The sequence below is a fragment of the Macaca mulatta genome, chromosome 14 (genome assembly GCF_049350105.2).
Source record: "Macaca mulatta isolate MMU2019108-1 chromosome 14, T2T-MMU8v2.0, whole genome shotgun sequence".
NCBI classification, from domain to species: Eukaryota; Metazoa; Chordata; class Mammalia; order Primates; family Cercopithecidae; genus Macaca; species Macaca mulatta.
The window spans coordinates 104,764,400-104,788,260 of NC_133419.1; the positions used below are offsets into that span (position 1 = coordinate 104,764,400).

The 23,861-nt window shown below is 38.9% G+C and overlaps 1 protein-coding gene across 2 annotated transcripts in view; it reads right to left on the reverse strand.

Moving 5' to 3' along the window:
* Nucleotides 1-3,300: 3,300 nt before the first annotated feature.
* PDGFD (platelet derived growth factor D) overlaps nucleotides 3,301-23,861 on the reverse strand; it is a 248,819-nt gene continuing 228,258 nt past the window's right edge. For both annotated transcript variants that reach the window (XM_001099616.4, XM_001099412.4), the window contains exons 6-7: nucleotides 23,155-23,369; nucleotides 3,301-5,930 (exon numbers count right to left, since the gene is read on the reverse strand). In XM_001099616.4, the coding sequence (XP_001099616.2) occupies nucleotides 5,805-5,930; nucleotides 23,155-23,369 (341 nt within the window). In that variant the 3' untranslated portion in view covers nucleotides 3,301-5,804. The remainder of the gene's footprint in view (nucleotides 5,931-23,154; nucleotides 23,370-23,861) is intronic.

A 23,861-nucleotide genomic window follows, 5' to 3' on the forward strand; every position in this document is an offset into this window, starting at 1 on the left:
AATTTTCAGAACACATTTTTGTTAGCTTTAGTAACTAGTCTTCTTTCCTCTTAATGATTATGGAGGTCTTTTAGGTTCTGTCTATCTTCTTATGGTTTCAGCTTTGTCACTGAGGATGACTCCCTGTCAACGTTACAAGACCTAGCTCTTCTTCTTGGAGACATGCTTGCAAAATTCACCCCTCCTTCCTGCCTCTCTGGTTTTCCCATGAGAATTCTCTTGAAATTCCAACTCACAAGACTTCTTCCTCCAGGAGATCTCCAAGCCTGCACTTCCTGCCCATCCAATCACAAAGAACTTTGAAACCTCTTAACCTGTCTTGTAGTTTTAGTTCATACAAATAGCACCCCCTAGAGATTTGTAGTGCACAGCCTGAACAACCACAGGGGCAGACTTCCCTTCCTGTCTCTGAAGTCTCACTTTATCCTTATTGTCTCACCCCTAGAACTTCAAGGAGCCTCATAACTCATATCCCAATCCCTACTCTTTCTGTAGACGCATTTTCCAAAATGCAGAATTGTTCTGCCGGAAGACACCTACAGAACACCTTACATATCTGAGTGTGTAAATGAGGAAACATAGGTTTAGAAAGTGGCAGGCTAGTCACTACATCCAAGACCTTCTAACTTTCTGTCTGGTGCTCTATGACACGTACAGCCCCCACTGTGCTCAGAGGTCCTCGTGGAGCTTCCTTTCCTAAATGTAAAAGACTAAATTCATTTGCCTACAGGTTCCTTTTCTTTCCTTTTGATCACTTTATATTTTTTGAACTGCCCACACTTACCTTATGCATTTTTGCTGGGAGACCTTTGTTCTTCCTGTTGATCTTACCTAGAATATCTTTCTCTAGTTTTATCCTCTGTTGTGAATCTTGTGTTTCAAGCCTCAAAGCATGTCTGATACATAGTGGGCTTTAATGTATTTGCTGTTGAATGAATGAATGAAACATTTAATTTAGTCAGTTTTCCCCATATTGACTGTGGCTAAATTTCTTTTGACAGAAGTCAACAAATATCTACCACCATATTCTGAAGTTTGCACCAAAGTAGACAGTACTGAAAAATATTCACTTGATGTGTTTGACTCTCAAAAAGCAGTGATTTCTTAAAGCAGTTGGGAATTTTACCCTATTAATTGCTCACTTAGGAAACCATGCAGTTGATCTCCTTGACTGATCTATCTCCTGTCTTTCCCAAAGTAGATAGTGATCCTGATTTTCTCTGATTTGAAGACTGAGGGGTAGAGACAGGTGAGAAAGGAATCCTGTGGGAGACACAGGGAGAAAGGAAAGTCTAGAAAAACACTAGAAGGCCATAAGAGGAGAAATTTATAATATGACTTGAACCAGAAACAGGTTAGAGACCTTAGTTCTTAAAAGGGAACTTGTATTGTAGGTATTATTTAAAATGTAAATTGAATCCAAGAATGATTTTAACATTTGGTTTCTGGTCACTAAAGCTGGCAACAAGTATAAACAGTTTAAAATAATCACAAAGTCAAATGATTTTGTTAGAAAATGAAGTTTTCTTGGTCCACAGCTTGTTGCACTGAGTATATTAACCTTTGTTATGAAGTTAGCTCCACTCTCTTTTAATGTAGTCTGCTAAATAATTTTTAGACATCTCTATAGAAATGAAATTTATTCAAAAAAAGGACACACAAATTAGTTTGCAAAATTCAAAAATATAACTGGAAAAGCAAGCATAAAGTCTTACATTAAGTGGTTAGTTGCTTATCCTTTGTTGATGCCTATTTTATTTGACAGATATCCCAGTATGCTATGTTAAGTTGTGAAGGTCTGTGTAGTCTTTAACTTGATCTTTAAAAACAACAGAATTTGAGTGAATGTCAATAAAACCAGTGAATTATAAATATTCTGTCTTCTAGCATGTTTGACTAGGGCTGTCAATAAACAAAGTTGTATTTCCTAGGACTTCAGGCATGAATACTAATCTATGAATTTTAATTTAATATTCTATGAGGACCCTAGGAGAGTATCAACAATTTAGACATCTGTTGAGTTATTCTCAGAATAAAACTGGACATGTGAACATTTCAGGAAATGAAATAAAATTGTTAATGTCTTTGTATTAAAATGCAACATATATACATATATATACACACATATATATATATATGACTATTATGACTTTTTACATAAAAACCCCAGTTACTTGAATTAGCTATCAGGCACAGAATTATTCACCCTGTCCCCATCCCTCCTCCATGCTCACACACTAGCTAGTATTTCTGATGGTAAAATTAATTCTTACCACAGAATACAGGTCTTCACTCCCATTCCCCAAATGACCTAAAACCACTAAAATGGCAGAGTTTCATTCAACACTGCAGCTGCTATTCTGTCTCCAGCAGGATAAGATTAGGCTATAATCAAAAGCAAAAATTCTTACATATGCATTGCAGCTAGAAGAACTCTCTTTGTGCTATGTGCCTCTTCACGAATTATAAAGCAAATGTTATAAGAGTGTAGCTCCTAAACTGGTCTTCCTGAACTGATAACACTGAATCACTACCTGGCTAGGGTGTCCACCCATATGGGAAAAGGAGGTGGGGTGGATGGACAAAAGGGAAATGAGGTTGTAATGTTGTTGACTTCAGGCCTCAAGGAAGAGAGGGCTATGGATTTTCTTAGGTGAGGAACAATGTCAGAGGAGAATATAATTCGTTATAAGACTCATGGGGAAACAGTCAAATGAAGAGGCAACAAAGCAGCAACAAAACCAAACTCAAGTCTTGCCCCACTGTGCAGCTGCAGGACAAAGACAAAGCAGAAGCCTGTAGTTGGGGAACAAAGTGTTATTCTCTCGAGCACTATAAAATGAAGCCTTCAGAAATCACTCAATCTTGTCATTCCAAACAGTTTGATGCATTTGTGAAAAAAGTTGTCATTTTGTTTTTTTTTTTTTGAAACGGAGTCTCGTTCTGTAGCCCGGGCTGGAGTGCAGTGATGTGATTTCGGCTCACTGCAACCTCTGCCTCCCTGGTTCAAGTGATTCTCCTGCCTCAATCTCCTGAATAACTGGGACTACAGGCACACGCCACTGCAACTGGCTAATTTTTGTATTTTTAGTAGAGACAGGGTTTCGCCATGTTGGCCAGGATGGTCTCGATCTCCTTGTGATCCACCCGCCTCGGCCTCCCAAAGTGCTAGGATTACAGACATGAGCCACCACGCCTGACCGGAAGTTTTCTTTTCTTTCTTTTTTTTTTTTTTTTTTTTTTTTTTTTTAGCAGTGTACACCTTTTAAAACTGCAATTGAGTACTAAATAATGGAGTAGTTTTGTTCAAAAGTAATATTTATTTTTCATGAAGATAAGAGGCATATTACATTTGCTATAGAAAATGCTATGAGAGGAAAAAGCTGCATGTTACCGATATGACAAAAACCATAAAAAACTCTACTTATGAAAGTGTTTTGCCCTATAAGAACATATTGAATAAAAGGCATTATTCCAGGTGAATGAGCCATGTGGAAATGTGGATTTATTAGGGTTTGTTTTGAAATGTAATTTGTACGGCGAGCTTTTTATTCCTTTGATGGCTATCAAATAGATTTATTGGCTACAGGTTAGAAGTGCAGTAGATAACAGGTAACCAAGGGAGAAGTTTTAATAAAACTCTCAGGAAAGTCAAAGAAAAGTGAGTGAATATGCCTGCTTACATTTCAGCTAATAAATAAAAAGTGCAGATAGGACTTTAACTGATAAACCTTGCTGGTTATTGCAGCCTGGAAGGTTTATTGAAAATCGGGTAGAACACTCTAATTTTTTATATTTACAGCTACAATGTGAGCTGTTCAGGTTAGAGTGACGTCACGTTCATTTTGACTTTGGTACAGGGAGCTGATGTTTTCACAGGAAACTTACAAAGCAGTTATGAAGAGGAAGAGCGTTCTTAATTATTACTGTCTGCCTGAGCTATTTCTGATTGTGTTCTGGGATTTTGGAGAATTGAACAATAGAGTATTTAATTTTACCACTCCCTCCTCAAGTGAAAACATCAGACACTTTTAGGAAAGTTTTAGAAGGTACATCTTCAATAAGCAGAGATCTGTCATCTCAAATAACTGGGAAGAATTACACTGCTTAAGAATAGTTGAACTTGGACCTGAGAGCACCATACTTAGAAATCTAAGTATATTTAGGTCACTCATCTGACACTAGGACTTCACCAGCCCTGTCACCCAAACTGGTGGTAGTTAGTAGGACCACAACTCACTGAAGAAATCTGCTTTCCTTTTAACTTTCAAGGCAATAAGAAAAATGTAGTTCTCTGTTAGCAGTCCCTGAGCTATCTGAATTTCGGTGTTTCTCTCTTAAGCCTCTTGCTTTGGAGAATGATGATGAATCATTTCCTACTCCTGGAGTTAGTCTCCTTTAAAACAGACACGAAGGAAGCAGAGAGAAAAAAATCACTCTAAATGCCATTAACCAATGTAAAACAGTTTTCTATTAAACAGTAGGAGAGCAGGGCCAATTGACAATTGGCTTCTTAAAGCAAACTCCACAGATTAAGAACCAGAGCCCCTAAGACTGATTTTACTTGGTTCAGAAACAGGAAATCAGAACGGTGAGCAAGTATATGATCAGAAATTTACATTAATAAAATGTGATTTTTTTTTATTGATACACAAAAGCTTTCAGGTTATAAATAATCTATGTTGGCCTGCCAAATATAAAATGCCATTATAAATCCATGTCTCTATTTCAAAAAGACAGGAACAAAAAAGCAAGATACATTAAATTAATTGGCATAGTTTGGAGAGTTCGAATCCATTATTAGATATGGATCCTATCAAATATTCCACCTAGTTTCCAGTTATGTCGATGTTTCAATGTTCACTTTTTAAGTTCTCAAACTACCCGCATCTTTCAATGAACACCATCTGGAAAGGTTCATACAGAATCCCCATGCCATTCTTGAAAGGGTTTGCTTTTGTGGAGGGGTTTTGCAAAGAAAAACAATTCAAAATTCTGTTATAGCTTATACATTGTCTCTTGTGGGATTATAATAAGAAACCTTCTAAGTAAGTTTTTGAGATAGGTGTTAAATGAATAAGCATGCCTCAGCAAAATGCATAAAAAACACAATGATTTAATTTCTAAAGCACTTATATTATTATGGCATGGTTTTGGAGACAGGTTATTATAGTCCACATAGGTAAGCATGCAGTGCTTCTCATGGAAAAAATGCTTAGGTATTGGAAATACCTTTTCTCTGGAAACCATATATTTCCTTTTTTAATAATCAACTAAGATGTGTATGTAAAAAAGCCTCATCTTTTGATTTTTAATGTACAAGATGCCTTCTTTAAGAGAGCAAGATTCAAAATTGTTTTGTGTTTCAAAATTTAAAAATAAATTTATCTCCTAAATTTTCTAAAGACATGTTTCATATATTTGACCATCCCTTATTTTGGCAAAGGATTTTAAGAGTCTAACTCAAACATATGTAAGCTCTGGTGTACCTGGTTATATATACTGAAAAAACCATTTGATCTATATACACATAGACATGAATATGTTTCTCTGTGTGTGTGTGTATATATAACTTCAAACACTATTATTAAATGCAATCCTATATTCTTAGGTATAGAAGTTGATGATATACCTTTCTACTTGCCATGGCATTAACAAAGCAAGGCTGAGACTCAGCAACCACTTGTGTTCATTACATTGCAGGCTAGTAGTAAGTTTGGTTGCTGGTAGGAAAAGGGTCTCTTATCTCACCCTCCTTAAACTAAAGGTTCTTTCAGGCTTAATGTAAGGATGTGCACATTCTCTTATCGAGGTGGCCTTGAGCTGCAGATACAATCGCATCGTTCATGGTGATCCAACTGGATGTCAACCAGAGCCATGGCCTTAGCTCTGCCCTTCCTCTTGATGTGGCCAGGCTCAAACTGTAATACCTAGGACAAGAAGCACATCTCCTGTTAGAAAGCCTTTGGAGTTCAACTCAGTCAGATGCCACTTACTTATTACCTTTTTGACAACTAGTTCTTAGCCCTTTGAGAACCCAACAGAAGCTATGGGCTTGCTATTAGAATGCACCCATTGCTATTAGAATGTACACATTTTTACAAATAATTGACTCCCTGAAGTGGAGGAATCAATTGATCCCAGAGTAATGCCTAGCATTACCTATCTGAAGTACCCAGATGATTTCATGTGTCTTAGCTGGTATTTATTAATAGCTTTCTAAGGGCCTGCTTTGGGCCAAGTGTGGTTCCAAATATTATCATAAAGATCTTTCTGACCAAGGCATGTATTATAGATGAATTCAATTCTTGAGCATATTATTAGCATGGAGAGGAAAATGAATAAAATCATGAATACAATATGCTGGTGTATCTAAATCTTTGGTTGAAGTAAAACATGTTGCCCTGGAGTTGCTGGCAAGATGGTCAAATAGGAAACAGCTCTGGTCTACAATTCCCAGCGAGATCAGTGCAGAAGGCGGATAATTTCTGCTTTTCTGAGGTACCCAGTTCATCTCATTGGGCTGGTTAGACATTGGGTACAGCCCATGGAAGGTGAGCTGAAGCAGGGTGGGGTGTCGTCTCACCTGGGAAGGGCAAGGGGTTGGGGGATCTCCCTCCCCCCGCCAAGGGAAGCCATGAGAGACTGTACCAGGAGGAATGGTGCACTCTAGTCCAGATACTGCACTTTTCCCATGGCCTTTGCAACTGGCAAACCAGGAGATTTCTTCCAGTGCCTATGCCACCGGGGCCCTGGGTTTCAAGCACAAAACTGGGCAGCTGTTTGGGCAGACACCGAGCTATCCGCAGCAGTTTATTTTTCATACCCTGGTGGTGCCTGGAATGCCAGGAAGACAGAACCATTCACTCCCCTGGAAAGGGGCTGAAGCCAGGGATCCAAGTGGTCTGGCTCGGTGGGTCCTACCCCCATGGAGCCCAGGTAGCTAAGATTCACTGGCTTGAAATTCTCCTGCCAGCACAGCAGTCTAAGAGTGATCTGGGATACTCCAAGCTTTGTGGGGGGAGGGGCGTCCGCCATTGCTGGGACTTGAGTAGGCGGTTTTACCCTCAAGGCTTTGTGTAAACAAAGCTGCTGGGAAATTTGAATGGGGCGGAGCCCACCACAGCCCAGCAAGGCCCTGTGGCCAAACTGCCTCTCTAGATTCCTCCTCTCTAGGCAGGTCATTTCTGAAAGGCAGCAGCCCCAGTCAGGGACTTATAGATAAAACTCCCATCTCCCTGGGACAGAGAACCTGGGGGAAGGGGTGGCTGTGGGCACAGCTTCAGCAGACTTAAATGTTCCTGCCTGGTGGCTCTGAAGAGAGCAGCAGATCTCCCAGCGCAGCAGATCTCCCAGCACAGCATTCGAGCTCTGATAAGGTACAGGCTGCTTCCTCTAGTGGGTCCCTGACCCCCGTTTATCCTGACTGGGAGACACCTCCCAGTAGGGGCCAATAGACACTTCATACAGGAGAGCTGTGGCTGGCATCTGGTGGGTGCCCCTCTGGGACAGAGCTTCCAGAGGAAGGAATAGGCAGCAATCTTTGCTCTTCAGCAGCCTCTGCTGGTGATACCTGGGTAAACAGGGTCTAAAGTGGAGCTCCAGCAAACTCCAGCAGACCTGCTTCAGAGGGGCCTGTTAGAAGGAAAGTTATCAAACAGAAAGGAATAGTATCAACATCAACAAAAAGGACATCCACTCAGAGACCCCATCTGAAGGTCAACAACATCAAAGACCAAGGGTAAATAAACCCACAAAGATGGGGAGAAACCAGTGCAGAAACGCTGAAAATTCCAAAAACCAGAATGCCTCTTCTCAACCAAAGGATCAAAACTCCTTGTCAGCAAGGGAACAAAACCAGGTTGAGAATGAATTTGAGGAATTGACAGCAGTAGCCTTCAGAAGGTGAGTAATAACAAACTCCTCCGAGCTAAAGGAGCATGTTCTAACCCAACACAAGACGCTAAGAATCTTGAAAAAAGGTTAGATGAATTGCTAACTAGAATAATCAGTGTAGAGAAGAACACAAATGGCCTGATGGAGCTGAAAAATGCAGGACAAGAACTTCGTGAAGCATACACAAGCTTCAATAGCCAAATTGATCAAGCAGAAGAAAGGCTATCAGTGATTAAAGATCAAATTAAAGAAATAAAGCAAGAAGACAAGATTACAGAAAAAAGAGTGAAAAGAAACGAACAAAGCCTCCAAGAAATATGGGACTATGTGAAAAGACCAAATCTACATTTCATTGGTGTACCTCAAAGTGACGGGGAGAATGGAACCAAGTTGGAAAACACTCTTCAGGATATCATCCAGGAGAATTTCCCCAATCTAGCAAGGCAGGCCAACATTCAAATTCAGGAAATACAGAGAACACCACAAAGATACTCCTCAAGAAGAGCAACCCCAAGACACATAATTGTCAGATTCACCAAGGTTGAAATGAAGGAAAAAATGTTAAGGGCAGCCAGAGAGAAAGGTCAGGTTACCCACAAAGGGAAGCTCATCACACTAACAGCAGATCTCTTGGCAGAAACCCAACAAGCCAGAAGAGAGTGGGGGCCAATATTCCACATTCTTAAAGAAAAGAATTTTCAACCCAGAATTTCATATCCAGCCAAACTAAGCTTCATAAGCAAAGGAGAAATAAAATCCTTTACAGAGAAGCAAATGCTGACAGATTTTGTCACCACCAGGCCTGCCTTACAAGAGCTCATGAAGGAAGCACTAAACATGGAAAGGAACAACTGGTACCATCCACTGCAAAAACATCCCAAATTATAAAGACCATTGATGCTATGAAGAAACTGTATCACGTAATGGGCAAAATAACCAGCTAGCGTCATAATGGCAGGATCAAATTCACACACAACATTAACCTTAAATGTAAATGGGCTAAATTCCCCAATTAAAAGACAGAGACTGGCAAATTGGATAAAGACTCAAGACCCATCAGTGTGCTATATTCAGAAGACCCATCTCACATGCAAAGACATACGTAGGCTCAAAATAAAGGGATGGAGGAAGATTTACCAAGTAAATGGAAAACAAACAACAAAAAAAGCTGGGGTTGCAATCCTAGTCTCTGATAAAACGACTTTAAACCAAAAAAGATCAAAAGAGACAAAGAAGGCCATTACATAATTGTAAAGGGATCAATGCAACATGAAGAGCTAACTATCCTAAATATACATGCACCCAATACAGGAGTACCCAGGTTCATAAAGCAAGTTCTTAGAGACCTACAAAGAGACTTAGAGACTCCCACACCATAATAGTGAGAGTCTAAATAATAAACAGACATTTTAACACCCCACTGTCAATATTAGGCAGATCAATGAGACAGAAAATTAGCAAGGATATCCAGGAGCTGAACTCATCTCTGGACCAAGTGGACCTAATAGATATCTACAGAACTTTCCACCCCAACTCAACAGAATATATATTCTTCTCAGTACCACATCACACTTCCTTTAAAATTGACCACATAATTGTAAGTAAAACACTCCTCAGCAAATGCAAGAGAATGGAAATCATAACAAACAGTATCTCAGACTACAGTGCAATCAATCTAGAACTCAGAATTAAGAAATTCACTCAAAACCGTAAACTAATGGAAACTGAACAACCTGCTCCTGAATGACTACTGGGTAAATAACAAAATGAAGGCAAAAATAAAGATGTTCTTTGAAACCAACGAGAACAAAGATACAACGTACCACAATATCTGGGGCATATTTAAAGCAGCATGTAGAGGGAAATTTATAGCACTAGATACCCACAAGAGAAAGCAGGAAATACCTAAAATCAACACCCTAACATTGCAATTAAAAGAACTAGAGAAGCAAGAGCAAACAAATTCAAAAGCTAGCAGAAGACAAGAAATTACTAAGATCAGAGCAGAACTGAAGGAGATAGAGACACAAAAAACCTTTTAAAGAAATCAATGAATCCAGGAGCTGGTTTTTTGAAAAGATCAACAAAATATATATACTGCTAGCCAGACTAATAAGAAAAGAGAGAAGAATCAAATAGATGCAATATAACATGATAAAGGGGATATCACCACTGATTCCACAGTAATACAAACCATCATCAGAGAATACTATAAACATCTCTATGCAAATAAACTAGAAAATCTAGAAGAAATGGATAAATTCCTGGACATATATGTCAACTGTATGGACCTTGGGGGACTGAACAAAAGGGGGCAAATGCAGGAATAAAAGACAAATACAAAAGAATATGTTTGGAAGTAGGGGTCAGGGGGCACCTTGCCTCTAGTGGACAAGGGCCCTGAGCTTTACACAGCCCTCTGTATTTATTAGGCAAAAGAGATAGCGAGAAGGTGGAGTGGAAGAAGAGGTCAGCTGCTAGGTCCAGAGTAGGTTTGCAAGACTGCATTCCACAAACAATAGGCTCTAGATGTCCCAGCAGATAACCTCAAGGAGCCAGCGCCAGGGAGTGATGGCCCTCAGTAAACCTCCTAGGACAGGCACAGAAGTAAGTTTGCCCACATTCTGTATTCATGATAAACAGTTTGCTGTTTGATCAAGCAGCCTCCAGTGGAATGCTTAGTTGGTCACGATCCCTTTGGCCTTTTTGGCTCCTAACACACATAACAACCTCTCAAGACTAAACCAGGAAGAAGTTGAATCCCTGAATAGACCAAAAACAAGTTCTAAAATTGAGGCAGTAATTGACAGCCTACCAACCAAAAAAGTCCAGGACCAGACAGATTCACAGCCGAATTCTACCAGAGGTACAAAGAGGAGCTGGTACCATTCCTTTGGAAACTATTCCAGACAATAGAAAAAGAGGGAATCCTCCCTAACTCATTTTATGAGGCCAGCATCATCCTGATACCAAAACCTGGCAGAGACACAACAAAAAAAAGGAAATTTCAGGCCAATATCCCTGATGAACATCGATGTGAAAATCCTCAATAAAATACTGGCAAACAAAATCCAGCAGCATATCAAAAAATTTATCTACCATGATCAAGTTGGCTTCATCCCTGAGATGCAAGGCTGGTTCAAAATACGGGGATCAATAAATGTAATTTGTCACATAAATAGAACCAATGACAAAAACCACATGATTATCTCAATAGATGCAGAAAGGCCTTTGTCAAAATTCAACAGCCCTTCATGCTAAAAACTCTCCATAAACTAGGTATCAATGGAACATATCTCAAAATAATAAGAGCTATTTCTGACAAACCCACAACCAATATCATACTGAATGGGCAAAAACTGGAAGCATTCCCTTTGAAAACTGGCACAAGACAAGGATGCCCTCTTTCCCCACTCCTATTTAACATAGTATTGGAAGTTCTGGCCAGGGCAATCAGGCAAGAGAAAGAAATAAAGGGTATTCAAATAGGAAGAGAGGAAGTCAAATTGTCTCTGTTTGCAGATGACGTGATTGTATATTAGAAAACCCCATTGTCTCAACCCAAAAACTTATTAAGCTGATAAGCAACTTCAGCAAAGTCTCAGGATACAAAATCAAAGTGCAAAAAATCACAAGCATTCCTATACACCAATAATAGACAAACAGAGCCAAATCATGAGTGAACTCTCATTCATGACTGCTACAAAGTGAATAAAATACCTGGGAATAAAACTTACAAGGGATGTGCAGGAACTCTTCAAGGAGAACTACAAACCACTGCTCAAGGAAGTAAGAGAGGACACAAACAAATGAAAAAACATTCCATGCTCATGGATAGTAAGAATCATGAAAATGGCCATACTGCCCAAAGTAATTTGTAGATTCAGCATTACCCTCATCAAGCTGCCATTGACTTTCTTCAAAGAATTGGAAAAAAACTACTTTAAATTTCATATGGAACCAAAAAGAGCCCGCATAGCCAAGACAATCCTAAACAAAAAGAACAAAGCTGGAGGCATCATGCTACCTGACTTAAAAGCATACTATAAGGCTACAGTAATAAAAACTGCATGGTACTGGTACCAAAACAGATATATAGACCAATGGAACAGAACAGAGGCCTCAGAAATAACACCACACACCTACATCCATCTGATCTTTGACAAACCTGACAAAAACAAGCAATGGAAAAAGGATTCCCTAATTAATAACTGGTGTTGGGAAAACTGGCTAGCCATATGCAGAAAGCTGAAACTGTATCCCTTCCTTACACCTTATACAAAAGTTAACTCAAGATGAATTAAAGACTTAAATGTAAGACCTAAAACCATAAAAACCCAGAAAAAAAACCTAGGCAATACAATTCAGGACATAGGCATAGGCAAAGACTTCATGACTAAAACACCAAAAGCAATGGCAACAAAAGTCAAAATAGACAAATGGGACCTGATTAAAGAGCCCCTGCACAGCAAAAGAAACTATCATCAGAGTGAACAGGTAACTTGCAGAATGGGAGAAAATTTTTGCAATCTGTCCTTCTGGCCAAGGGCTAATATCCAGAATCTACAAAGAACTTAAACAAATTTACAGGAAAAAAATAAACCACCCCATCAAAATGTGGGCAAAGGATATGAGCAGACACTTCTCAAAAGAAGACATTTATGCAGCCAAGAAACACATGAAAAAAACCTCATCATCATTGGTCGTTAGAGAAATGCAAAGCAAAACCACAGTGACATATCATCTCATGCTAGTTAGAATGGTGATCACTAAAAGGTCAGGAAACAACAGATGCTGGAGACGATGTGGAAAATAGGAACGCCTTTCCTCTGCTGGTGGGAGTGTAAATTAGTTCAACCATTGTGGAAGACAGTTTGGTGATTCCTCAAGGATCTAGAACCAGAAATACCATTTGACCCAGCAATCCCATTACTGGGTATATACCCAAAGGAATATAAATCATTCTGCTATAAAGACACATGCACTGTTCACAATAGCAAAGACTTGGAACCAACCCAAATGCCCATCAATGACAGACTGGATAAAGAAAATGTGACACTTATACACCATGAAATACTATGCAGCCATTATGTCCTTTGCAGAGACATGGATAAAGCTGGAAATTATCATTCCCAGCAAACTGACACAGGAACAGAAAACCAAACACCACATGTTCTCACTTGTAAGTGGGAGTTGAACAATGAGAACACATGGCCACAGGGAGGGGAACATCACACACCAGGGCCTGTTGAGGGGTGCGGGACTAGGGAAGGGATAGTATTAGGAGAAATACCTAATGTAGACGACTGGTTGATGGGTGTAGCAAACCACCATGGTATGTGTTTACCTATGTAACAAACCTGCACGTTCTGCACATGTATCCCAGAACTTAAAGTATTAAAAAAACAAACAAAAAAAAACACATGTTGCCCTGATGAAGGTCATTAGTGGTCATAAATAAGTAAAATGTGTTTTACGTTTTTAAATATTTGTTAACATAATATCCTTTACAATTTAAAACAAATCAGGTTCCACTAAAATCATTGAATATTAATAACTGTGTATCAATACAGCATTTCATACATCAGTAAGTATATCATTAATTTTTAAATTTCTTAGTTTAAACACAATTTCTTAAATTAGTACTTTAAATAGAAGCCAACCTTTCTTTCCTTCCGTGGCCTTCATTTAGTGAAACATTAGCTATTATAGAGACATATACTTGGTAAAATTCCATACTTGTTTTCTAATATACTACATATTCAGATTAATATATTATTTACTTTATGTTCTTAGATTCCTGTTAGCCTTTATTTTTGATTTTGTCCTATTTTCCTTTTAGATTCTAAACTTGGTCATGGCACCATCAAACGATTCTGTAGCATTTTACAGTTTTTGATAATTTGCACAGGCACTATTTTTTTTGTTTTTACCCTCAGACAAGTCTTTCACATAGTGGAAAAGGTATCATTACACCCACTTTATACTGAGATTCTAACAGAGGATAAGTACCTTGTCCAGGGTCTTTCCCCGACTTGGACCTGGGACCAGGACCTGGGATCAGGACATTTAGGCTCCTAGCATATTCTGACTTGAGGCCTCTCTAACATGCCTTCACTTTCCTTTTGTGTCTCAAGGGTATGTCTGGCTCCCCATGTGAATGGGCAGGGAGACCTGTGATGCTTTGTTTGAACTTTTGTCCTAGGTGAAGGTTAGATGCCTAGAGTCCCCTGCACTCATGCATCACGGTCTGCACATTCCTTTCATCTAAATGATAGGAATTTCATCTAAAAGAAAGAAATTTTGCCATGCTGTTCCACAGATGGTGCAGTGAGGCAGAGAATAAATCACTGCAATCGTTTAATGTTCAATCAAGTTAGGGCACTCTGCTGATGCAGAATGGAAGATGGAGATCTGTTTGCAGCAAAACTTCAAAAGACTTGTGAGTACAAAGTTGGCAGGGAGTGGAGGAAGGAATACCCTAAGAAAGTTGTTTAGGGAGACAAAGGGTCAGAAATTTTGATATTGGTAAAGCTAGTCCAAAGGCCAGTTTTGAGAGTTGGCCAGTTTTGAGAGTTGATTCTATTATCATCTTCTCTTGCAATTCTATTGCACTTACAATAGGTGCCTTGGAAGTGGTTGGGGTTTGGATTCCCATAGCTTTGCCAAGAATTTCTCCAACATGAATTAGCTGCTATTTTCCAAGACTATCTGGCCTGTAAAAGAGATTTGAGAACTAGGGGATGCAAGAGAGGGAAATTATTCCTAAGAAGCTGAGCATATGATAAATATTCCTTGTTCAAAGACTGTTATCAATGCCTAATAATTTGTGATGACTGGCCCCTGTAAAATCACAGCTCTGTCGACTTGCTTTCTCATTTGATGGCAAACAAAAGGGGGTGCTTTGGGATGACAGCAAGAGCCTGGGCAGTTTTTCTAAATGGTCTTCTGATTGTTCAGGGATTTTCTCTGTGTTTTATATTAAGCAACATGAGCACGGTATATATGTGTTTTGCTGATAAGAAGAGAAGAATGAATTGGCAGACACTTTTTCCCAGACAAGACAGGAAAGCACTATTTGAACAAAGTGGAAATTGGACTGCCTTACTGGATGATCACAGCACTGATGTTCAAAGCTTTCAGATCATGTAATAGTCTTAGGTTGAGGTACACAGCACTGAAAGGAGGAAGAAAGCAAGGCTGATTTGAGGGCATGTAGAAAAATGAAAAGCCTTTATCTGAGAAAGCAAACTGGCTGGTTGTAGGTTATCTGGTCACCTTTAAAGGGAAGGAGCACTGAATTAATTATAGGAGCTGAATAGGTACCTTGTTAATAGGTACCCTCACATAGCACTTCCTTATTTTCTGAGCTATGATTCACAGCTGCAAGCACACAACCGGAAATAACAAATCCACTGGGGGGCAACCAGCTGTTTCTTAACACCTATGGGTGCAAATGGGGATCTTGACTCCTCTCCACCCTGGAAAACACACAAAGCCAGGGAAACTTGACGTCTACTAAATGGAGTGTGACTGAGCCAATTGGTGGGTTTCATACCACCGTACAAAATCAAAGATGCTCAGTTTTGCAAATTACCTCATCACAGAAGATACTGAACTACAGTTACTCACCTTGTTGCCAATAAGCCTCTGAATAAATCTTCACCATAAAGTTATTTACACTAATAAAATAATACCCGGCAGAAAAGCTATCTCCTGAGTCAGGTTCTTTATATTGGGAATATAAAAAAAGGCTGTTAAGGCCTTGTAACAGTTCTCAAATTAATGGCTGACACAGGAACACAAGTACATATTTCAGGACAAATGCATTATATAAACCCAAATCATTAAGAGTTTAAGATTCTTCCTTTTTTTTTTTTTTTTGAGATGGAGTTTCACTCTTCTTGCCCAGGCTAGAGTGCAATGGTGTGACCCCGGCTCACTGCAATCTCCACCTCCCAGGTTCAAGTGATTCTCCTGCCTCAGCCTCCAAAGTAGCTGGGATTACAGGCATGTGCCACCATGCCTGGCTAATTTTTGTATTTTTAGTAGAGATGGGGTTTCGCCATGTTGACCAGGCTGGTCTCGAACCCCTGACCTCAGGTGATCCACCTGCCTCGGTCTCCCAAAATGCTGGGATTACAGGCATGAGCCACTGCACCTGGGCTCTTCCTAACTTCTAAAGCAGGCTGTATTCAGCACACACAGTTTCTTAAGGAAAAAAAAAAAAGCTTCTCTTTTGACCTCTTCATGCTTATAGCCTTTATAAAAAATGTACACAGAGTCAATATTTTTAAGGGATGCTAGTGAATTATTCTGAAATCTAAGTGACTACAAGCAAAAATATCTTGAGAAGGGATAACATATTATTTTCTCCCTGAGTAATTACTCAACCTGCAGGCAATAATCACAGCAGTGGCTGGCACTGTAACAGAAGGATGGATATCAAGTCCCAAGACATAGTACTCAGTTAAAAAGACATAAATGACAAACAGCTCAACACTGTTATACTAAGAAGTTAACCTTGAAGGTGACAAGAAGCTGGGTTATAGTGGGGTTTATAACATGCTCATGAATTTTGAAAATGCAATCATGGCATCTGTGCATACTTACTTCAAATAGACACTTTCTGTGAGACTCTAGGGTTACTATGAGGTGTACTCAGTTGCAATTTTAACTTTACAGAACTAAATAGTTACATGATTTTGACAGCACGTTAGAGGATTAATGACTACATGTTCAGGCTACCCATTGCAGAAAACATAATGGAAAGCCTGGCTGGGCACTGAATTTCAGAGAATGGCATTAGCATTGGGTATCATTCATGACACAGATGGGCCTTGTCTGCTTGGGGAGTACCTTGCCCCATGTGGCAAGTTTGTCGCTTTGGGAGGAAGGCCTGATGTGAAGCTAGATTGAGAAGGGAGAGGGTATGCACAGTTTGTAATACTTAAACAAGGAGTTCACTAACTTGTAAGTGAGTCATCAAGGAAGAAATGTAATCAGAACTGAGAAAGCCAGACCAGGCTCTCATTTAATTCCACCCACAGCTGTCTTGTACTTTATAGTCTTCAGATGCCTTCCTTCACCCAGTATCCCCAGGTGGTAAGAAGCACAGGTGTTATCATTGCCATTGTCAAGATGAGTGAATTAACTTTTTTATAAGCAGTCTATAAACATTTACTGTTCCAGATCATATCTTTATTCTTTTTGCATTTACCTAGCATTTCAACCACCAATTTGTTTTTATTCCTTACACAATTTCAGTAAGATAAGATTTCGGGGGCAGGATAAAGTGTAACAACAAATAATGAATATGATGTAATTTCAGGTTTGCCTGGGAACTCAAAATTGTAGGTTATTATGGGGATTAAGTGAGGAAACCTGAGGCCCTGGAAGTTTTAAGTGGCTGGTCCTCAGTTGCCCCTCCATATGGCAAAGCTGGAACCGGAATCCACATCTTTTCTAGTCCTGCAATTTTTCTGCTCTATTGCCCTCTCTTGGTAGGAAGACACCACAGATCATGAGGCCTCACTCAAAGGCGGAGAAAGGACAAGAGGCAGAGAGACTCCACAAGTTCTAGCTATGTGGTTTCCAAAAAAAAAAATAGAAAAGATATTTTCTTGACTTTTGTTATGGTTGGGTATAATCATGACCCAAAAACTCCCTCCCTATTGCTAGAGAATGAAACTCCTTGCACAAAATTTATTTTCTGTTTCTTTGGTCTCAATTTGAAAATTTAGGTAATCTTTTTTTCAATAACAAATGTTTCAAACATGTAAAAACAAAGTACTATTCTTTTACCTCAAATCTGAAGGTCAACGGTGTATTACTCTAACCTCATGTTTCATGTATAAATGCAGATGCTCCTTGACTTATGATGGGGCTATATCCTGATAAACCCACTGGAGGTTAAAATATCTTAAGTTGAAAATGCACTAATAACCCCCATAAACCCACTGAAAGGTAAAAAAAAAATCTAAATCTAACCATCGTTGAGGATAATCTTTACCTATTTATTGATACATCTCCTAACTCTTAAACTGTGATAAAATGCAAATGTTTAATACAAAATTCTACCTTAAAATAAGAAAAAGTCATTTTTTTTTCATTTTGTTCAGATATGTAAATGATTCTGGATGCTATAAATGTGCCAGAATCAGAGATGGGTCTAGGCTTGTGCCATTCAATAAGGTAGTCATGGCCTTGCATGGTGATGTAAATTTCAATTAGTTAAAACTAAATGAAATTAAACATTTAGTTTCTATTTGTGCCACACACATTTCAAGTGCCTAATAGCCACATGTTGCTAGTGACTACCATATGGAACAATGCAAATACAGGTTATTCCTATCACTGCTTAAAGTTCTGTTAGATAGTGCAGGTGCTTATGTCAAGAATCCTGACAAAATTATGAGAGGAAGAACAGAGAAAATTAACATCTATCTTTATCTCTCTGATGCTTCCTATGTTTTTGGCTGTTGACTAAATGGATACAGCCAGGGCACCAAATCATGAAAAACAGTGAGTATTCATTTAATAGGTCACTATATTTTTAGGGAATATCCTGTTCCTTCATTATACACTATCAAGAGAAGAGAACTGAAATAATAGTTTCTTCTAATTGTCTACACAATATGTTTTTCTGGAATCCTCCATTTAACATAAATCGTGACCCAAAGTATCCTTTATATCCTATGACGGGGTTCAGGACACTGTACTCCCAAATGTTTTAAGCTGAAGGAATTTGAGAAAACAAGAAGAGCACAAAGATCACTCTGACCTTCCCCTCACCCTCCATCCTGAAGGAGGTCATAAAACCTAGGATTTTCTGACCTTCCCATGTAGCAAGTCATAAGACCCTCATGTGAGAGGTGCCCCTGTTATACCCAGAATAAAGAAGAATTCCCCCCGCCTTTTTATTTGAGATGTGGTCTCACTCTGTCACAGAGGCTAGAGTACAGCTGCGTGATCATGACTTGCTGCAACCTTGAATTCCTGAGCTCAAGCAATTCTCCTACCTCAGCCTCCCAAGTAGCTCAGACCACAGGCACATCCTCCACACTTGGCTACTTAAAAATAACTCCTTTATTTATTTATTTTTTGTAGAGATGGGGGTCTCGCTATGTTGGCCTAGTTAATCTTGAACTCGTAGCCTCAAGGGATCATCCCACCTTGGCCTCTCAAAGTGCTGAGATTACAGGCATGAGCCACCACCGCTCCTGGCCTAAGAATCCTTATCTCCAAAGACAAAGGTAGAAGAAAGAAGAATCTGAACAAACAGGCCTTGCTAATTTTCCCCAGTTTATTACCATTAGATCATACTCTGCCCTATCATATTTCTCCACAACTATCCACACTTTATCAAACTTACTGTAAAAAATTATCAGGTTGAACTGCTTTTTTGGGTCTTTATTTCCTTACCAAGGCCTCTGTGTCATGTAAAACATATTCTATAAATGAGTACGCTTTTCCTTTGTTATTCTGTCTTTTGTTAGAGTGGCCTCAGCCATGAACCTAGGAAGGGTAGAAGAAAAGGCATTTTTCCTACGCTATATTCCAAGAAGCATTGAATGATTATAAAGAAAGAGGAAAAATACTTCAACAGCATACCTATAAACTTTTGAGAGAAAGAAATAATAAAGATAGTCACATTTTACTGCACAGTGAAAACTGCTCAAAACCCTACAGGAGAACTAATACGACCTGTGAAAAAAGCAATGCTATTAGCTTCATTAGGAGCTTTCCAGTTTCCCAGATTTAAATTCCTTAAGGTTGAGCACTGAAATATTTGTGGAGAATCACACAAGCTTGTTATGTGACCAGGTCTCATTATCCCCTTAAGGGTGCTCATCTTTCACAGAAACTCATTTCACATCTCATCAGTTGCAACCATGAGCTGGGGAAACTGGTTTCTCATTTCTCAGAGGTAAGAATACAGACACAGAACTCAGAATAAAGGACTAGAATTTTTTCCCTAATGAGACTAGGCTCAAGCAACCCCCACCTCTGGAAATGGAATAAGCCTTTTGCCGTTTCCCACAGGGCACCTGGCAGTGATAATTGTGACACATCTCAAAGGTATTTCAGGAGTCTCAGGGGCATATGACAGGAGTGTTTGTTCCAGGTAAGCAGTTACCAGCTGGTGATGGATGTTTAGTTTTCCTTTTGTCCAGCACTTGGCAGAGCGATTTTATAGAGCTCTGCAGGGTTCTAGAAGTAAAAATACCAGGACACATGTCTTAAAGAGATGCTTTAGATACAGTTTCAAAGGATGCCAACGTTTCAAACCCATTCATGCTACTGAGCAAAGAGATCAAGAGTTTTCCCGTCTACACATTAACTGAGAACAGAAATTTGCAAGTAATGGTCATTGTGTGGAGAGAAAAGAAAGGAACTAAGAGGAGGAGGGTAGCCAGGCCTTCAGTGTTCTTCAGAACTAACTGGCTAGGAGGCAAGGGTCTTTGGGGGTCTATGGTTCACTCTGCTGTTCCCGCAATAAGTAATTTTTAAAATCAAGCTAAAACCTCTATCTGAGCAAAGTCAAGATAAAAATAAAGCACTCCACAAATACATCAAAGTCCTGACCTCAAATGTTCTTCCTCACAGTTACTACTAGGTAGAGACCTTGTCACTTCCTAGATTATTTTGACTACAACCTGATTACTGCATTCTGCATTTATCCTCGGGGTATGACTAAAGGTTATAAAATTCAGGTTCTTAGAAGTGAAGGACAACATCCAATCTAGAGTTCATCAGTTCATACAAAAATAAAACACAATGAACATAGATGACAGCATTCTCTAGATATGAGAACATTTTTTTTTCCTTTGAAAACAGTGGGGTGGAGTAAGCAATTCTTATGACTAAGAAAATATGTTCCATGTAGGTCTAAAATAATGTTTCCCTGTCTGAAGTAAGTATGGTCATGGTGGCACAATTTCCTACATTTTCTGAGTTGAAAATATCAATTATTACATACTAATTTTTGTTTAATCCAGAAGTTACTGCCTAACTTATGACTTTTGTATTGTTTTCGGAACAAAAGTCAAAACCAAAACAACAACGATACCAGAAAAACCTCCAAAAAACAGTTTTACAAAGCTGGAGATTTTGTTTAGAGAGAACTACCCATTCCTTTGTTGTGGTGGACACTTTTTAAAAATTATTATTATACTTTAAGTTGTGGGATATATGTGCAGAACGTGCAGGCTTGTTACATAGGTATACACGTGCCATGGTGGTTTGCTGCACCCTTCAACCTGTCACCTACATTAGATATTTCTCCCCCAACCCCCAACTCACCAACAGCCCCCGGTGTGTGATGTTCCCTTCCCTGTGTCCCTATGTTCAACTGTCACTTATGAGTGAGAATATGTGGTGTTTGGTTCTCTGTTCCCGCATTAGTTTGCTGAGAATGATGGTTTCCAACTTCATCTGTATCTCTGCAAAGGACATGAACTCATCCTTTTTTATGGCTGCGAAGTATTCCATGGTGTATATGTGCCACATTTTCTTTATCCAGTATCAATGATGGACATTTGGGTTCGTTCCAACTCTTTGCTATTGTGAATAGTGTGAATACTGCTACAATAAACATATGTGTGCATGTGCCTTTATAGCAGAATGATTTATAATCCTTTGGGTATATACCCAGTAATGGGATTGCTGTGGACACTGATGGAGAGCAAGTCAAACAATAATTCCTAACAATAATGTTTGCTTCATATTTTAGCTTATATTTTAAAACATATTTCTGCATGATGTTTAACATCTTGCAAAATATATTTCATATGCATTATTTTATTTGGCCCTAAGAGCAACTCTGGAAGGGCTTGTCTGATATATTAATTTCTCAGTCCCATTTCACATATGTGAAAACAGAGTCTAAACTTTAGTGAGTTGCATGTGTTCCCACAATAATAAAGTAATTAGAGCTGCCACATCTGTCATAGAACAGCTCTAACTCCTCTTCAGTCTACTCTCTCTCTCCATATATATATATATATAATATATATATAATATATATATATTTTATATATATATTATATATATATAATATATATATATATATATATAAATTTTTTTTGAGCTGGAGTTTCTCTCTTTCACCCAGACTGGAGTGCAATGGCACAATCTCAGCACACTGCAACCTCCGCCTCCTGGGTTCAAGTGATTCTCCTGCCTCAGCCTCCTGAGCAGCTGGGATTACAGGTGTCTGCCACCGCGCCTGGCTAATTTTTGTATTTTTAGTAGAGAACGGGGTTTCGCCATGTTGGCCAGTCTGGTCTTGAACTCCTGACCTCAGGTGATCCGCCCACTTCAGCCTCCCAAAGTGCTAGGATTACAGGCGTGAGCCACCGCACCTGGCCTATATTTTATGCTCTACAGTGCTATATATTACTAGTGATAAGAAGAAACATAGACCCTGGAACTAGTGGATTGGAGCTGGAGTCCTGGCTCTGTGATTTACTGACCAGGCCATGCTGGCCAACTTACTGATCTTCCTAGGGCTCAGTTTACTCACCTATAAAAAAAGAATAAAAATAGTAACATTTTTACAATATTGTTGATGGGGTGCTAAATGAGCTAATGATTACTTACAATAGTGTTTGTCAAGCAATAAATGCCATTATTACTATTATTAAGGTTATTGCACTCTTTAGGTTTTTGTTCCTCCTATATTCTTATATTTACTTTTATTTTTGCATAATCCAAGAGCTGATTCCCTGAGTAGCACTTAATAATAGTTAGAATAAACAGAGCATTTCCAGTTGAAACATACTTCATATTTAAAAAATAAAAAGATCTTTGACGATTTATATTTTGCTATCTTTATTGTGCCAAATTTATTAACTGACATAATTGAATTAAGGGTTTGCTTATTAGATAGTGCAGTCATATCCTGTAAATGAATAACATCATATTTCTTTTTCTTTTCTGTCTTTCTGCAAGGAGGTCAAGTAAGTTCTAAAGTTACTATATCACATATTTGATTATATATTCTAACGAGGTTGTTGTTGATCTACATGGTGTATTGTTCAAATTAGAATAAACAGTGACTTCGTCAGGATGGGATTAACCTGTCATCAGGACACTTGGCTTGGCAAACCTAGTGTGGGTAGAATTTCTGCTCCTAATCAAACCCTGGCTGGGTGCCCTTGTGCAGTGAGCAACCTGAACAACTGTATGCAATGCCCCTGTCTTCCTGAATCCTGTAGATTAAGCGTTGCAAAAAGAAATCTGAGAATGACATACCTCATGATACTTTTTCACGGTTTTCCCTGAATTGCATGTGCAGGACCTCCAGTTGACAGTTCCACAGCCACAATTTCCTCCACAGCGCTGCACGAGGAGGCAACGTGGAAAGAAGACCACATTGGCCAGCTTCAGCTCTTCTCTTATATTGACCGAGTAATTCCTGGGAGTGCAACTGTAACGCTTGGCATCATCGTTGAGCCTATCCAGGTCAACTGGAAGCAAATACACACATTGTGTAAGCAAACACAACTGTAAGCACAATTGCTCAGCGTGTATTTTTGGGAATAGAGTGGGAAGATTCTGTGAGGAAAACCTTAACCCTGGGATTAAATCCATCCTCAGGCTCTCAATTACTGGGAACCTAAAGTAAAAGACCTAATTTCTCTCTAGATCCCATCTACCCTTCGAAAATAACAACAACAAAACAAAACAAAAACCTTGGCTAAAATTCATGTCTTGGTTCAAATTTCCTTGCATCTTTTTTATGCAAAAAAAGTTCAGAGGAAAGAAAATGAAACATTTGGCAAATTAAAATAATTGCCTTTGTCTTCAAAAAGACAAAATAAATTGCTTCTTCATTCTAAATAAATCCTGACTCTAAGCCATCACTTAAATATAATTTGAATTATATCTAGGACACATTACGGATAACCACTGTATTATATTTACCTGGCAGTGAAATTTCACACGTAAATGTAATAAAG